At 43.1% G+C, this 17,515-nt stretch overlaps 3 protein-coding genes across 8 annotated transcripts in view; 2 read left to right on the forward strand and 1 right to left on the reverse strand.

Annotated features, from left to right (window-relative positions):
- The first annotated feature begins 625 nt into the window (after positions 1 to 625).
- Positions 626 to 6,416, forward strand: nkrf (NFKB repressing factor). 2 transcript variants are annotated; one of them, XM_058076295.1, is made up of 3 exons: positions 626 to 980; positions 1,530 to 1,653; positions 3,659 to 6,416. In XM_058076295.1, the coding sequence occupies exons 2-3, from the start codon at positions 1,551 to 1,553 to the stop codon at positions 5,929 to 5,931; spliced, it is 2,376 nt and encodes a 791-aa protein (XP_057932278.1). In that variant the 5' UTR covers positions 626 to 980; positions 1,530 to 1,550; the 3' UTR covers positions 5,932 to 6,416. The 2 variants fall into 2 exon arrangements, with proteins under 2 accessions (XP_057932278.1, XP_057932279.1); XM_058076296.1 differs by having other exon boundaries at positions 626 to 809.
- Positions 6,417 to 8,610, reverse strand: ube2a (ubiquitin-conjugating enzyme E2A (RAD6 homolog)). Its single transcript, XM_058076308.1, has 6 exons — positions 8,318 to 8,610; positions 7,797 to 7,877; positions 7,675 to 7,700; positions 7,355 to 7,444; positions 7,200 to 7,288; positions 6,417 to 7,127 (listed from the first exon to the last, which is right to left on the reverse strand). The coding sequence occupies exons 1-6, from the start codon at positions 8,359 to 8,361 to the stop codon at positions 6,999 to 7,001; spliced, it is 459 nt and encodes a 152-aa protein (XP_057932291.1). The 5' UTR covers positions 8,362 to 8,610; the 3' UTR covers positions 6,417 to 6,998.
- A 538-nt stretch (positions 8,611 to 9,148) lies between these two features.
- The window catches only part of elf1 (E74-like ETS transcription factor 1), a 47,881-nt gene continuing 39,514 nt past the window's right edge, over positions 9,149 to 17,515 (forward strand). Inside the window, exons 1-2 of one of the 5 annotated variants that reach the window (XM_058076299.1) lie at positions 9,149 to 9,172; positions 9,274 to 9,525. The gene's annotated coding sequence lies outside the window, so the exon portion shown is untranslated. Of the gene's footprint in view, positions 9,173 to 9,200; positions 9,526 to 14,813; positions 15,780 to 17,515 lie in introns of those variants that run through there. The other 4 variants (XM_058076298.1, XM_058076301.1, XM_058076302.1 and 1 more) reach the window with 4 other exon arrangements.

A 17,515-nucleotide genomic window follows, 5' to 3' on the forward strand; every position in this document is an offset into this window, starting at 1 on the left:
TTATCAATATATTGGTTAGTGTTAATTCAAATTGTACTGCACTTGGCCACTCTTGACCCTTAGTGTGCTATTGACTCCCATTGTAACCATGTATTTTTATGTACTTTTTAAAACTGTATTTGGAATAAATTCTTCATGCAGCCAAATCAATGTTGTTATTAACCTCAAAATATTTCATGTATTTTGTTTTTTTTTTTTGAGGGGGGGGGGTATTAATGAAAACATAAATATTTAAAATGAAAAACGTATATGTATATTTGTGCTTTGGTCTGAAGTTAAAACAAGAAAGATGTATTCAATTTTTTTTACACTTTTGGGGACCATTATTTTGTGTGTTGTTTTACTGAAAAGATCAGGGTTTCTTATGATATGTACGGCATATAACATAAAAATCTAACAATATAAGTTCAGTTAAGAAAATATTGAATAAATATCTATCCATCACATATATTTTTGGACCTAAGCGTAAAAAGTGTAATTTCGTTTTTAATAAGGTGATTCATGATGGAAATGAAAACAAAAGTAAAACAATAATAAGGAAAGGACTGTGTGCCGTGGTAATTAATGTCATGAATTCATTTGGAGACTACTTTTCACGCTACTGTCAGGCGCTTGTCCGAACAGCCGCTCCCGCAAAGCATTGTGGGTCCTGTGGTGTGATTGACGCCATGACTGATTTAGCTAGCGGGACCAGAAAATGGATGCTTTCTGTCTCTACACAACTGTTTATGTTTCAAGGAGGGTTATATTGGTCACACTTTTTAAAAAGACACTTGCATCCCAACGCCGCTATCGTCTTCACGAGCTAGGTTGTTAATTTAAGAGGTTAATCATTTTTTCCTGCTGTTGTGGTAAGCTTGAAGCTAGTCCCTCGTGCTATCCAGCTAGCCAAAGTAGGCTAGCCCGACGTTTTTTGTATTTATATTCGTTTTATATCGAAGTTCTCTACCAACTAACAGAGAACGGTTACGGGGCTAAAGGTAAGAATATGACACGAATGAAATTCCACGTGACAGCTCGCAAAGGGTGCTGTAGGCCTACACCCGTCATTTGATCATTTGTGTGCTGCATTCACTGTTTTTCCATACTGTACATGCATCAATTATGCATAAACATACGAGCATTGGTAAACTAATAACAGAAGCTTGAGTTTATATTGCACAACACAGTTGCTAAGCAGTCCCTAAAGTTGTGCAGCATAGGAGAACAGAATATATGCATATATACATATATATATATATATATATATATATATATATATATATATATATATATATATATATATATATATATATATATATATATATATATATATATATATATATATATATATATATATATATATATATATATATATATATATATATATATATATATATATATATATATATATATATATATATATACAGTATTATATTACAATATTTGCCCTTGTTCATTGCCATCAAATTCTCTTGACTAGTAGTATAAATATATATTCCATTCCTATGCACTGCGTAAAAGTCTGACATTTTTGTTGACCTTCACAGGTATGGCCTGGATGTGATCGGATGCGCTGGGGGATGGAAGAGGGGACAGATGCTGGCGAAATGCGCTCCTTTGACCCATGTTTTAGCTCTGAAGCAAAAAAGAGACATATTTCTTCTGATGGAAGTGAGTATTGTTTAAACGAAGGTTGTTATTTATTGAGCATTCTACAGTTTGTGGTCGCCTGTGACCTAACCAGTGATACACAACACAATCTGGCAAGCTCTTGGACACTGGTCCACCTGTGATGTCATGTTGGGTTTCTGACACCATAGAACCATGGGAAATAATGAAAGTTGAATGAATCCAAACATGATTCTATTGATGAGAAGAGGTACTTAATATCGTCCTCTCTTCAAGGCCTATTGTTTGGTCAAGCAGTCAGAACCACTTTTTAAAGGGGACCTACTATGCTTTTTCCACTTTTCTGACCCATAAATGTTATTAGAATGTTTTATTTTCATGTGAAATGTTACGTAGCTGCTCTGTTGTACACAACTCAATACAAAGCACAGAAAATGAGCATAATAGGTCCCCTTTAAGATCAAACAGTGCACAAAATGAATTTTTGCAATATTTCAACTGGCCACACATCAAATAAATGCCCAAGTTAGGGTTTCACACACACGTGTACATATATATTTCTTGACTAGACGTTGTCTAGACCTTTGGGAAAATATTCTTTGGTATGACAAAAGTAGAACTTTCTGGAAGGTGTGTGTCCCTTTACATCTGGTGTAAAAGTGACTCCGCCTTCCAGAAAAACGGCATACCAACAGTAAAATGTGGTGGGTGTAGTATGATGGTCTGTGGCTGTTTTGTTGCTTGAGGACCTGGAAGACTTGCTGTAATAAATGCACCATGAATTCTGCTGTCTACCAAAAAAATCCTGAAGGAGAATGTCTGGCCATCTGTTGATGACCTCAAGCTAGGGCCCTACAAAATCCATTTTTTGTGCAAAATTCAATTTTTCCAAATTCCATTTTTATTTTTTAGAGGTCATTTTTTACCAGCATACAACGTGTGCTTTTTGAGTTAGTGAATAAAAAGTCTGTTAATCAAACGCAAAAGTCCTTCTATGAATGCAATACATCATTGGACAATTCTGAACAGTAATTCCCAATTGAATGTGGCCTGGCTAACTTGTCTAATGGATCTCAGCCTCTGCACACATTGCTACAAAATCTTCAAACTGCAATGCCTGTGCGTGTGATTAAGGAAGATGCAGTCACTGATGCAAATCTAACTGCATGTGTAATGGGACGCAAACCCTCCAAAAATAACTTTTTGTCTCGTCAGACCACAGAGCCAAATGATTGGTGATCATGGAGATGTTTTCTGGCTAAACTGAGACAATACTGGTTTTGTTCAGCAGTGGGTTTCGTCTTGGAGCTCTGCCATGCAGGCTGTTTCTGCTTCTTTTCTTTTCTTATGTCACAAACACTGACCTTAACTGAGGGAAGTGAGGCCTGCAGTTCTCGGGGTGTTGTTGTGGGGTCTTTTGTGACCTCTTGGATGAGTCGTCGCTGCGCTCTTGGGGTCATTTTGCTTGGCTGGCTACTCCTGGGAAGGTTCACCACTCTTCCATGTTTTTGTTCCATTTGTGGCTAATGGCTTCACTGGAGTCCCAAAGCTTTAAAAACGACTTTATAATCGTTTCCTGACTGATAAGATCTCAATTACTTTCTTTCTGATTTGTTCCTGAATTTCTTTAGATCGCGGCATGACGTGATAGCTTTTGAGGATCTTCTGGTGTGCTTCACTTTGTCAGACAGGTCCTATTGAAGTGATTTCTTGATTGAGAACCGGCTTGGCAATTATTAGGCTTGGGTGTGGCTAGAGAAATTGAACTCGGGGGGGTGATAAACCACAGTAAACGTATGTTTTTATTCACACAGGGCAAATTGGGTTTTTATTTTTTTCGATTAATGAAAATTTCATTTCAGTGTGACAAACATTAAAAAAAGAAGAAATCAGGAAAGGTCAGGGAACAATTTGTCACACCACTATAGATAGGTGCTTAGTGGCTCAGTAATTTAAATTGTAGATTCCAATCCATTCACATATGTTGCGTATGTGTTTTGCATGACGTATGTCTCCTTAATGATTTGCCTGTGTCATATTCTTGCAGGAGAAGAACCAATGAGGAAGATGCCTGTGTCAAAGTTTGGTTCCAGACCGCGATTCGAGCCTGTGCAGTTTGTGAGCAGCAGCGGCAGCAGTGGTGGAGGTTTAGGGGCAGGAGGAGGAGTAAGAAATGGCCCTGACGAGAAGGAGAACGATAAGGAGCCCAGAAGGAGCAATCTGTATGCTGCTAGAGACAGGGATTTTGAACATGCGTCCTACAGCAGCGGCGGCAGGGCTCAAAGCTCCTCCCTCAGGCCTGCTTTTGATAGAGTGCATTCATACACTTCTGACTCTTGGGGCTCCCATAGAGATCGAGACCGGGAGAGAAACTGTGATGTTTCTTCAGGTGGTTCAGTCGGCTTAGGTTACAGAGGCCGCGGGTCCTCAAACTTCATGGCGAAAATGCAGCAGGACTACACAAACAAGTATGAAGCCCATAGCTCTCGAAATTCAGATTTGTACCCGCAGCCCCACAGGTACAATGGATACGGGGGAGGGAACAGATCAGGTGGGTGGGACTCCGGACGTCAGGGTTTGGGGTATGGCCACCAGGACCGCCAATCATCCAACCGGCCTCAAAACAGGACATACAATAGTCCATCCACCTCCCAGCTGGGGGGTTCATCACAGCCCCTCCCCATATCTCAGTGCACACTAGATGAGAAGCAGCGGCTCATCGCCAGTCTGGCGTCGGCTTTGTCCGGTGCTCTTTGGGACCCTCAGTACGCCACTGGAACAGACACTCCAAATTACAGCTTCATGTTGAGTCGCAGCATCCAGGCGTGCAAGACAAACCCTCAGTACATTTATGTCAACCTGAGAGACATCCCTCAGGCCGACCTACCCAAGAACCGCAAAGTGCCGGCGGACGGCTATGCCTGCGAGCTGAGATGTCAGGGCGTGTATCTAGCCACTGGATACTCCGGCAGTAAAAACGGAGCGAGGGACCGCGCCTCCGAGCATGCCGTCAAACTCTTCATGAAGCCGGTGGAGGTCTGTGTGGTGCCGCGCAAATACAAACACACAATGCTTAATGACGTGGTTGTGTGCCAGACGCACTGCCCCACCCCGGTCTTGACACCTTCCCTCTGGAACCCAGAGAACATTGGATACCCCAGCTTTAAGGGCCCCTATGAGCCCGACATGAGGAAGCACTGGACGGAGTTTGTGGTTATGGACAACGCCCAAGACGCCATCTGCATACTCAACAACTCTGCAGCCTTCAGTCACATGAAAGTAGACTACAAGTTTGAGCCACTGCCCAATGGCTCCTGGCTGTGCAGCGTTTACGTCCAAGATGAAATGGTAGCGCAGGCCACTGGCACCAAAAAGAACTCCAAGCATGCTGCGGCAAGAGCGGCGCTAGAAAAGCTGCGCATGAACCAGGCGTCACGACAACACCACCACCACCAGCACCAGCAGCAGCATGAGCCGCAGGACGCAAGAGGAAATTATCAGTCAGACTCGGGTGGACACTTTGGACAGTTTGGACAACCTGGCATGAAAAAGAAGCATCTGAGCGAGGTGGTCATCTTGGAAAACTCGGACAATGCCGTTTGTATCATCAATGACACGGCTCAGTTTAACAAAGTCTCAGCCGACTACAAGTTCATCTACTTACCCGATCACAGCTGGAGGTGTGAGGTCTACTTGGAAGGACAGTTTGTGGCAGCAGGCGTCGGAGCTAAGAAGCAGGTGAAGCACATTGCAGCACAGGAGGCCTTGGCCACCTTGAGACAGACACAGGCTGTGGTCAAATCCAACCTGAGAAAGGAGGGTCACAATGACGCCATATCCCGCTCGCAGATAAAGTGTCGTTCCAGTGAGGAGGCCTTGAGGCAGGAGATTAAGGAAGACAACATTGGGAACCAGCTGCTGCGCAAGATGGGCTGGAAGGGAGGCGGCCTGGGCCGAGACGGAGATGGCATTGCAGAGCCCATCCGAGTCAAGGAGCAGTTCTCCAGGGAGGGTTTGGGCATGGACGCGGACAAATGCAGCCACCTCAGCAAACGGGACATTGAGGACATTATTCGCAAGTACGTCAGCTCAGACCGCCAGGACGACCTCCGCTTCTCCACTGACCTGACCAATGAGGAACGCAAGCAGATCCACCAGGTATCTCAGAAGTATGGCCTGAGGAGCAAGTCGTACGGACAGGGGAAGCAGCGCTTCCTAGTGGTCAGCCGCAGGGTGGACACAGACCAGCTCATTGGCCAGCTTCTTCAGGAAGGACAGGTGGGGCGATATGAACTGGTCAAACCTCAGGCCTTGCACTGATTTGCATGAACCAATCACACTCCAGGCAAACGTATGTGAGATAAAGCCAGTGCTTTGGACTCTTTCAGGTAAGGCTTGGAGGGGTCCTGCATTTCTATTCCAACAAAATACCTTTTTTTCCCCGCCTTTGCTCATAACCTTAACATTTTTTGGACACACTTGTTTTCAGTACTAGATCTTGACGATGATCGTAAGCCAGAAATAAGACTGTTCACTGTGTGTTAACATTTCATGTTAGGTGATTCGTGTAACCAATGGATTATGGAACCATTTACTGTAATGGGAGTAATGCATCAGGCAATACTCACAACTATGGTAGCACTTTTTGTTCATGGTAGGAGCGTTGCATCAGCCATTTTATTTAATGGCAGACATTGCCATCGGCGCTATAGTCGTCTTCACAGCTGTCAGAACTGAATAAATCTGACATCACCAGGCTTGGCTTCAATAAAATGTTAAGTGCAGTGAAAAGCAACAAGCGCAACTGATGTATATTCATTTATTTACAAGAAAATGGAGTTTGTTACATGGGTTACCAAGTGCAAACTCTCAAGGAACCTGAAATCATGTATCAGTTCAAATGCTTTGATTGTGAAATATCTTCAGTCTTCTGTTAATGAAACCTAAAAAGGGCCATTTATGTCTTATGTGTGTGTGTGTGTGTGTGTAGTACTCAAAACAAAAATATGAAGAAAAGGCAACTGTGTTAGAGGGGTGGCTGTGTCGGGTTATGTCCCACTTGAAAGGCTTCCAGAAGGCAGAAGAAAAAAGCAAAGAGGAGGAGAAACACTCAAAAATAAAGTGTGTATCGTCACAGCAAACCACACAGCAAGCACATACAGTTAGCAGCCACCAGAGGAAGTAACCCAGATATAACAAGGTACATTAACTTTTTTATAACATTCTGCAGAAATGACTTCCACAAACAGTACAAACTTAGCAACCAACAGTTCAGGGACGCGTGTGTGTATATATATATATATATATATATATATGGTATATACTGAGTGGGATATTTTTTCTTTGTGAGATGATTCGGGGCTGTTGGTGACAGATGATAACATGGGTCAACAGTCACGCCAACTCTGTTCAACAATAGCAGAAACCCTCTTCTCGTACTCCCGCTTGTTTTCCTGGTACAGCTGTGCCGCCTGGCTGTTAGCCGGACTGTTTGGGTTCGGCTCGTCCAGTAAAGACTATGGATAAAAAGATAAAAGCGATCTCAGTGGATGAGCACATTTGAAATTGTCACTGCGTGCAACTGGTACCTGTATAGAAGTTAATATTGAAGATACATCATAAGTGGGACTCCAACGGTTTTGAAGTATATCTAAACATATGCTGCCGTCGGCGTATACTGAAAAATGAACACATGAATGACCAAGCCAGGAGACGCAACCAATAAATCAAGTCTTTCACTTACCATTAGGATGAAACATTTTGGAGACAAACCTCACTGTTGGAGGCTTATTTGGATACTCTTCTGTGAACTCAATGGTAAGTTTGAAAGTCCCTGGAGGGAAAAGTAGAGCATGTGAATGTGAGCAGTAACGAGAATTTCCTCAAATAGTGATAATAAACACTGAACCTTTTGAGGAAAACCAGTCATGCTACAAGTTGTACAATTAAAGACTTTAAATCATAGGTAGCTGGTATTCTCTGCAGTTGAGTAAATCAGCACCATATAAGGACATCATATGGTGGTCCTCGTTTCAAATGTACTTTTCAAGAAAAATGACTTACCATCTTCAAAAGGAGTTCCCTCTGGACTGAAAGAAATAAGTTATTCATAAGTTATTTAGACATTTTTCAGTAGGCATGTCTTGTAACAAGTTTATAGTCTAGAATAAAAAAAAAAAACCTACCCAAAAATGACAGCGTTCCATACCATGATATTATTTTCCGATGGAGCCCCGCTGACCCCAGCTGGGGGATCTTCTTGCAGTCTTAATATTCAAACAAGCACACAATTTAATATAATTGTACAATATTTAAAAATCCACACTGAGTAATAACTGTTTTCACTATAATCTGAATAGTGTGTATAGATGACACATTGATATTGGGGATCATTTAGGTCAGTTACTAAGAAGGAAGGGCCATAAAGGTGAGGTACGTCAACGTAGCACCTTCAATCCTTGAATGGCAACGTGTATGAAGAACTAGTAGCTAAACATGCTAACTCTCTTGGCAAAATACGGTTTATATATGTTTCTTTGCGCGCCCGCCAGTATGATACACGATTATAGGATAGCACAAGTAAATGCCAAACAGTCGTGAGACTAATACTCTTCGGGAGTTGTGACAATTTGATCAATGTTGGCGACGCTGACAGGCTAGCCTTGGGATGCTAACGCTAGCTACTTGTTGTTTTCGTCTCGCTTACCGTTTAAAATCTCTCATTAAACGTCGTCTCGCCGGTGTTGACATCCCGCTGGCAGATAAATATATGTATGGGCCGCACAGGTGATCGAGTTGAAGTGTGTTTTTATTGTTAAACGAGTAATTACTTTAACACACTTTACGATAACTGGGGGGGGAGAACACAGCGATTGTTAGTTTGTCAAATATTTGGCTGCCTCTGGTAGCCCATGGACGCTACCATTAAAAGGGAAAAGGGACACTCTGTCACCGTCTGGTCCTTACATGCTAATATTATACATGCGCATAAAATTACCAAATTGCATCCCCAAATTAGAAAATTGAGTTTTGACCATGTGTAAAAGTAGAAAGTGTGACATAGTCACATTTAAAGCGACACCGTTTGCTCTCCGGATGGAACATTCCAGAGACGATGACGTTGTGTCAAACACCCATATCTTATTCTGGTGCCGGTGTCCTCTTGTTTAATAAACACAATATTCAATAATCATCTTTAATAACTTTATCTAACATCGTCTGGACCTCTTTTTTATGTAAAAGACAGTAGCGACAAGAAGCTAATCAGCTAAAGCAGAGTTAACAGTATTTACGGTAGTGTTCCTATGAGCGACCACTAGATGTCAGTCTGCTGTGGTTCTCCTCTTTTTTTGCGCACCTGATTTGTAAAAACAAATACAAACTAAAACCAAGTTGCTTTTATCGCTAATAAATTGTGTACCACCGAACACATTATACATCTAAAGGTCGGATTTGTGGTTTTGAACAAAAAACAGTTATGATGGTGACGCGGATTCGATTCCCCGCTAGTGGAAACATTCTTTATTTATTTATGAGGCCCGGCCATTGGAAGCTCCGCCTGGTCAGTTGATCGGTCGCACACACCTGTTCGACTCCAATACGACTCATAACTAACAATCCAAGCTGCATCTACATTGACTTCCCCCCCTCTTCCTTTCCCAGAAACATCTCTTGTTGGGATTCGCTCACTTCTTCCAGACGCCAAGGAAAAAAGTGCAGGGCGAGCGAGGACCAATCAGTTCCCAGGAAAATGTGACTGCTTGGAGGAATTCCCCACACATTTGGAGAGTCAAGCCTTGTGTGCCAGGCAGGGAGCCCGCAGGAGGCTTCAGGCTGCCTGTGCTCTCACTCTTGGGATAATATGTTTAGTTCCTGAAGGTAGAGGGACACCTCGACTGTTCTCCGTCCACCAGGGTGAGTGTCTACCTTTGTTTATTGCTCATATGTCCCCTTTACGATGTAAACACGACTTGCGTGAGTCGCATTCTTATTATTAGCCTTAATCAGGCTCTAACCAAGGCAGCATGACTAACTCGTACGATACGGTAGCTGTTGCCTGGTCACATGACTTAGCACTTAGTTTGCATCATACTTTCATTTCTATGTCACTTGGCCAGCCTGTGATCAAACTGGGGCGCGCGTGTACGTCAAAGACACGGCGCTGCTACTATACTGAAACTGAAATTGGAAGCACAATTATGACATTTTATTTAGCTGCAATAATATATTAGTTATTAGTTATTATTATGATATTAGTGTGATAGAACACTGAATGTAAATGAGGACATTGACCATAAATAATATCATTGTGCGCGATTGTTGCGTTTGTATTGAGAATTATTAACTAAATCTGTTCCAGGGTCAAACTCTCCCCAATCGTAAAACCTTTATTGTTTGCATGGGCAGTGTTTCAGGTAAAATTATGAAGGAAAACTGCACTTGTCAATCATCCGCAATCCTTTTCTGTGTGTTCTAATGATGGAAAAAACTAAAGACTCATTACTGCACGGATGGGAAACCCTCATTCTACCTATAAAGCCTTCAAAAAGCAACATTCATTCATTCATTCATTTTCAACCGCTTATCCTCACGAGGGTGCTGGAGCCTATCCCAGCAGCTGGACTGGTGGCCAGCCAATCACAGGGCACATATAGACAAACAACCATTCACACTCACATTCATACCTATGGACAATTTGGAGTGGCCAATTAACCTAGCATGTTTTTGGAATGTGGGAGGAAACCGGAGTACCCGGAGAAAACCCACGCATGCACGGGGAGAACATGCAAACTCCACACAGAGATGGACGAGGGTGGAATTGAAATCAGGTCTCCTAGCTGTGAGGCCTGCGTGCTAACCACTCGTCCGCCGTGCAGCCCCAAAAAGCAGCATCAATGTTTATTTACATAAAATGTGACGTGCATATTTACCAAGCTACAGTGACATGGTTATCGTTATTATTAACATTGTTATGCCGATCCAACTATGCTACCGATCCACTAAGCCAGAACACACCGGCTAGCGACTCCCTGTTGAAAAAAACAGCATAGACCAGCTCCCAGCATGACCAGCATACGGTGGGTTTCCGTGCTGGTTTGACCAGCCTACGCTTCAAAATGGGCAAAATATGCAAATTCCATGTTATCATGATGTTACTACCTGTTACTACATGGTTGTACCTGTAGGATGTATATGAAACCATAAAACCAGGATATTGGACATATTTTAATAGCGGTCTTTAAAGGCAACCAATTTTGGCCAACTCGTCTTTGCAGAATTGTTGCAATTCTGTCATAATTGAGGGTTTTTGAACACGGCCCGTTTTTGAACATTGATTCATATTTTAATATCTTTGACGTGAAACATGTAAGTGTGACAGCGCCTCGGTTTTGTTGACCATCCTTTCTGCTACATTTCCCCATTTTATGGCAACATTTGATTGGATTCTCAAAACCATATTTAGCGGACATTGTGGCCGACTTTATGAGGTGTACCAGTACACCAGTACACCAGTACACCAGTACACCAGTACACCAGTACACCAGTACACCAGTACACCAGTACACCAGTACACCTTCCAGATGGTTCTGGGAGACGTCCCTCCTCACATGATGTCCCACTAATATATTTTCCAAGGCTGGATTTGAGCTAATGAATCTGAGAAACATTGTCGTGCTTCCATCCTTCCAGTGTTTGTGCTAGCGCTACATGCTATTGTCTATGAATACAAGCCTCTTGGGAATCTAAATGTTTCCCACATGTTTACATTTTTGCTTGTGTCATGGGACGCCCTCTCCAAACTCTCATTGGTCGCAGCGAGGCATTGGGAGGGGGCAGAGGTTTTTGCGAGGCCTTTAGCGGTCCAACGACAGACAAGAACCCCCTCCTCCCCTCCTCCCCTCCAGTTTTCCCATGGTGGGATCGCTGGCAGAGGGATAATTGGAATCTTCAATCCACTGAAAGCAATTATCCCCAGCAAGAGTTTCCAAATATACTCCACTGAAGACTCGCCGTGTGCCCTTTTGTGTTGGGATCATCCGTCCGCATCGCCTCCTTCTGATGTGCGTGTGTGCGTGTGCACGCAGGGAATGTGTGGTTGTGCTTCCCGGCAGCTTTCTCATCCCGTGACAGCGACGTCACTCCCAAGCGTCTGAGCAGGGCGATGCTGCTCAGACGAAGCTGCTCTCGTTCCTGCTGCCTTTTTATTGACCGACGCTGTCCTCAAAGCTTCTTCTGTCCTCGCTCGTCTGAGGTCTGCTCGCCCGCCTTAATGGCTTCCACGTATTGATTGGACCAGACCGAAAGACAAAGTGAGCTCATAAGCTATTTGGAAAGCAACACTCGAGTTTCACTCGAGCTTTTAGAGAGCAGAGGCAGAAGAGGAGGCAGAGGAGGAGGCGTTCCGATAAGAAATGACAAAGTATTTTCACTTTGGGTTGTCTTACCAGGAATGCAATTATTAACTTATTCTTCTACCTCCATGACTGACTACCTACCTACCTTACCTACTACCTCCATGACTGACTACCTACCTACCTTACCTACTACCTCCATGACTGACTACCTACCTACCTTACCTACTACCTCCATTATCTACTACCTAATACCTAATACCTAATACCTCCCTTATCTACTACCTAATACCTACTACCTCCCTTATCTACTAACTACCTACCTACTACCTAATACCTACTACCTCCCTTATCTACTACCTAATACCTACTACCTCCCTTATCTACTACCTACCTACGTACTACCTAATACCTACTACCTCCCTTATCTACTACCTCCCTTATCTACTACCTCCTACCTACTACCTCCCTTATCTACTACCTCCCTTATCTACTACCTCCCGTATCTACTACCTCCTACCTACTACCTCCCTGACCAACCTAACTCCCTACCTACTACCTCCCTTATCTACTACCTTTGCTACTACCTCCCTGACCGACTACCTACCTACCTTACCTACTCCCTCCCTTATCTACTACCTCCCTTACCTACTACCTACTACCTACTACTTACTACCTACTACCTCCCTTACCTACTACCTACTACCTACTACCTAATACCTCAGTTATCTACTACCTACTACTTACTACCTATTACCTCCCTTACCTACTACCTACAACCTCCCTAACATACTACCTACTACCTACTACTTACTACCTACTACCTCCCTAACCTACTACCTACTACTTTCCTTATCTACTACCTACGACCTCCCTTATCTACTACCTACTACCTCCGTTATCTACTACCTACTACTTTCTACCTACTACCTCCCTTACCTCGTACCTACTACCTACCTACCTACCTACTACCAGATACCTAATACCTAATACCTACTACCTCTGTTATCTACTACCTACTACCTACTACCTCCATTACCTACTACCTACTACCTCCCTTATCTACTACCTACTACCTCCATTACCTACTACCTACTACCTCCCTTATCTACTACCTACTACCTCCATTATCGACTACCTACTACCTCCTACCTCCCTTATCTACTACCTACTACCTCCCTAACCTACCTACACCACCAATGTAACAACAATGTACACAGTAATTCCCAGGTAAAATGACCATATTTCGTAACGTCAGATTTGAAGGAAATGTCATCTCCAGATGGATAATACATGAATTTAATCCTCCATATCTTTGATCTTGTCCTGAAACTTGGATCCATGAGTTGGGAAGGCTTAAAGTTGGACTTTACTTATAGTCCAACACTAGATCAACGTATGTATAAACGTATATATAAAGTACATACGTTTCAATACAGTATCAAACATGGCGATGACATCACAGGCAGACTGAATGGAGTCTAGCGTCCGAGGTGGAGGGTTTCCTCAATGGGAACTTTGCCAGACACAGATGAATGTAGTTGGAATAGAAATAGGAATATAAACCCATGAAGAAGAGCTAGCAAGACTCGTTTAGATTAGCCCTCAGCCTACCAATCTACCCCAACTAGATATCACCCCCCTTACCCCCCTTACCTACCTAACCTCAACCTACCTAGCTACTTAGCTTAAGCCAGACTACCCAACTACTCACCCGTCAACTGGCCTCCATACTCACGACTTACCTAGCGACCGATCCGTCCGCCCAGCTAGCTTTTTGGCATAAAACACCCATCTTACCCGACCCCTGACCTACTTACTTAACCACTGCCACACTACACGCTACAGCCCCCACAAGGTCTTGATACAAGTTATCATTGACACGTGAGCTCTAACCACCAGGGGGCAATGTTCAGATGCTTTACGCCACAATCCAACAAGATGGCTGACGCCTCAATCACTCACACAGCTGCAGGAACGTGCTTTCAAAAAAGAGAAATAAAAGTGTCAGCTACCCCTTTTCGTGTGTGGAAAATGACCGCCGCTCACTTTGACAGTTGTCGCACTTCCTTTTAATGGTGACAGCTGAATGGCGCCTCGGCAGACATGTTGAAAGCCTCAGCCGCCAGAACGTGATGTCACATCGAGAGTGGAGGAGAGGAGAAACGAGGGGAATTCCACCTGCAGCCTCATTCCTCTCTCACGCTGCATGTCTGCCAATCATGTGACACGCCGCGCTCGCCATGTCCGACTCTTTCTGTCAATGTGTGCATTGCCATTAGGCAAGGCAGTTAGGGGGTTTTACATGGGAAAAAGGCCTATTTTAAACAGCAGGCCCTGAAGGTTACATCTTAGTGGAGCAAAGAACACATTCATTTCTCACCGTTATTTTCTGTAAATACGTATGTCACCGCTAATACCGTATTTGTATGTAGCAAATATAGCCTATAGCGTAAGCTGATGACGTAACAATCAGGCACATCTTATTGGGCTTCCTTAAGTTGTCTCAGAAATGCGCTCCATTTAGCTGAACTGGCTAACTTAGCTTTGGATAAACAGCAGGAAAAGCCGCCTACAACTAACACTTTGTCTTTGGGGAGGAAAATAAAGAATAGACATTCATGGTTTGGGTTGGACTGGTTAGCATGTTGCATTCACAGTCACGGGATCGGGAAGACCTGGCTTCCAATCTGCACTTGGGCATCCCTGGGTGGAGTTTGCATGCGTGGGTTTTCTCCGGGTACTCCGGTTTCCTCCCACATTCCAAAAACATGCTAGGTTAATTGGCCACTCCAAATTGTCCATAGGTATGAATGTGAGTGTGAATGGTTGTTTGTCTATATGTGCCCTGTGATTGGCTGGCCACCAGTCCAGGGTGTACCCCGCCTCCCGCCTCTCGCCCCAAGACAGCTAGGATAGGCTCCAGCATAGAAGATGGATGGATTCATACTTTTCAGGATGTTTTTGGGCCTGACAGGCCAGCTTTGTTTGTTTTCCAGTTAGCTTATCTGTATCTTGTATTATACAGATGAGCTAACTAACGACTAACTCATCCAATTCGACTGCATTTACAACTTAGTTGACTTAGTACATTTTTTACACTGATGACTTTAGCATTTCTGTTTTTTGTTTTTTTTTTGGGCCAAAAAAAAAAACCCTCATACCCAAAGTTAAGATCAGACGTTCCAAATGTGTTCTATTTGGTCAAAGTCTTCAGTTAAGTCCACGTCAACAATGGCGACCAAGACTTCCTTTTCTTCCTTTATCTAACCTTTGAAGACAGAAATAAAACCTTCACAGCCACAACATTGATGCAGTGTTCAAGTACAGTCCACGTTTTTCTGTTCTCCATTGCGGAGCTGGTCCTTGCTTTTATGATCAAAGTCCATCCATCAACCAGGACACGAGTGCTTTCACAATTTCATTGGCTCTTCAATGCATCCGTCATCAATTGGATTTGATGTCATTGGCCGGAGAAGAAGAGCTGCTACATTTCTCCTCCGCTTGGGTGACACAGTAAACCGATTGTGCCACAGCAGGCGGGGTAAATACTTGTTTATTGGGTTGAGGCAGGTGTCAATCAAAACTTCAAAGAGTTATTGGGTAGAGTTAAGTGGCTAATGCATCATGCTAACCAAATTAATGATAAGTGGAAAATATGTGCATCCGACGAAAATGATGAAGTGTTCAGCAACGGTTAGTGTGTCTCCAACGATGTGAGTCTTGGTGTGGAACGTCCGTTTGGAATACTGTCAGGTTTGGAATACTGTCAGGTTTGGAATACTGTCAGGTTTGGAATATTGTCAGGTTTCATAGGTGAGTTTCGTTCATGTTTGTGTTTGTGCAGAAACAAACCTCGGCAAAATAAGATTTCCAGTGATGTATAACACACCTTGGTACACAAATAGGAGGTGGTGTAAACCGTGGAATTAAAGTTTCAATATAATAATTTATTTTAAAAAAATTATAATATTTTTTCAATAGAATTTAATTTTTAATTTTCTGTGCCTTCTTAATATATAAAAAATAGACAGCTAATTACTGCACGTAATAGGAAACACTTATTCTGCCTATAAAGCCTTCTCAAAATCCCAAAAGCGTCACCAACGCTCCATTTACATATCATGTGATGTGTACATTAATCAAGCTACACCAATATTATTATTATTATTATTATTATTATTATTATTAACATTGTTGTTCAATCGAATGACGTTGCTGGTGTATTGACAATTGGCGACACCACACCCACTCACCTCACCAAAAAGGTAAGGCTAGGTATTTGAGATGACACCACTGCTTTTTTAATTTGGAAAAGTTACCAAAATATGGCAAAATATTACAATATATCATGTACCTGTTACTACATGGTCCCAGCATGTATATGAAACCATAAAACCTTGTTGGAGGCATAGCTGTATCACATTACGTTCAGTTTTGAGCTCTCGCTTTTTATCTGTTTTCATATCTTTAGAACGCACAGAAAAGAGAAAAAAACTTGCTCATGGGCAAAAGTTTCCAAAAAAGTATATTTTCCCTTTCATGACACAACATTAGTGTCCAAGCCGTCTTTGACTTTGCCTCCATTTAAGAATTCCAACGAATCAAAGTCAGTCTTGCGGCGTGCCGTGTGACTCTTTCACCACATTCTTCGCTAACCGATACTGTTATGGCGGCCGTTGGCCCACAAAGTAAATCTTATTACATTTAGGAGCGGCTTCTGGCCTTTTATATTGTGGCCTTTTATCTCGTCCCACGACGGTACGTCCCCCATCTCTTGTCACTCCCCGTGTCGTAATGAGGCCTCAACTTTAGTCTTTCTTCACCTTCATGAAATTCCCTCTATGGACTCCATTTCTTAGTGACACATACTCAGGCATGGCGGAATAGTTTCAGGCGCACTGAGCCATTGGCTGTTAGAATCCTAGCCTGGGGAGAGAATAGTGGAATATGTGCTGCGTAGCCCCGCTCGCTTCCCTACGATACCGAGCTGGACATACAGATAGTTTTGCACTTTTTAGGAATTCTTCCCGTCATCCACAATCGTTTGTGGACGATGAGCACGTCTTTCCTTCCCTTTTCTGTGCGTTCTGAGGTGAGGAAAAGCGTCAACATGAGGACGCTAACCATGCACATCATGGACACAGTGCAGACTGGTGTCATATTGCATCGTGTTGGAGCGCTGCCTTCTTCTCGGTCGTGGCGTGCGGCGCTGCATCACTACGCTAGAAAAATAGTTCTTTGTGTTTTGCTGCGACAATAACGACGTCACTGCTAGCTTGGTTTATATCCAGGTCAGCTATGGAAATAGAACAGTGATTTTTTGGGAGGGTTTTATAGTGGAAATAGGTGTGTCCTGTTGGTTTTATGGTCCGTAGTCGTCCTTTTGGACACTTTGCCAAGAGACGGAGCTGTGACCTCGTGCTATCTGACTACACATGGCTGTCGTTTATATTTCATGACTTGCCCTCAGCGTGTGCATCCTAATGGGGACTTTTGCCTCACCAGATCCAGTAGACGTGGAGCATGAGAATGAACGTTTGTTCGTATAC

Source organism: Doryrhamphus excisus, chromosome 6, assembly GCF_030265055.1.
Source record: "Doryrhamphus excisus isolate RoL2022-K1 chromosome 6, RoL_Dexc_1.0, whole genome shotgun sequence".
Classification (NCBI taxonomy): Eukaryota; Metazoa; Chordata; class Actinopteri; order Syngnathiformes; family Syngnathidae; genus Doryrhamphus; species Doryrhamphus excisus.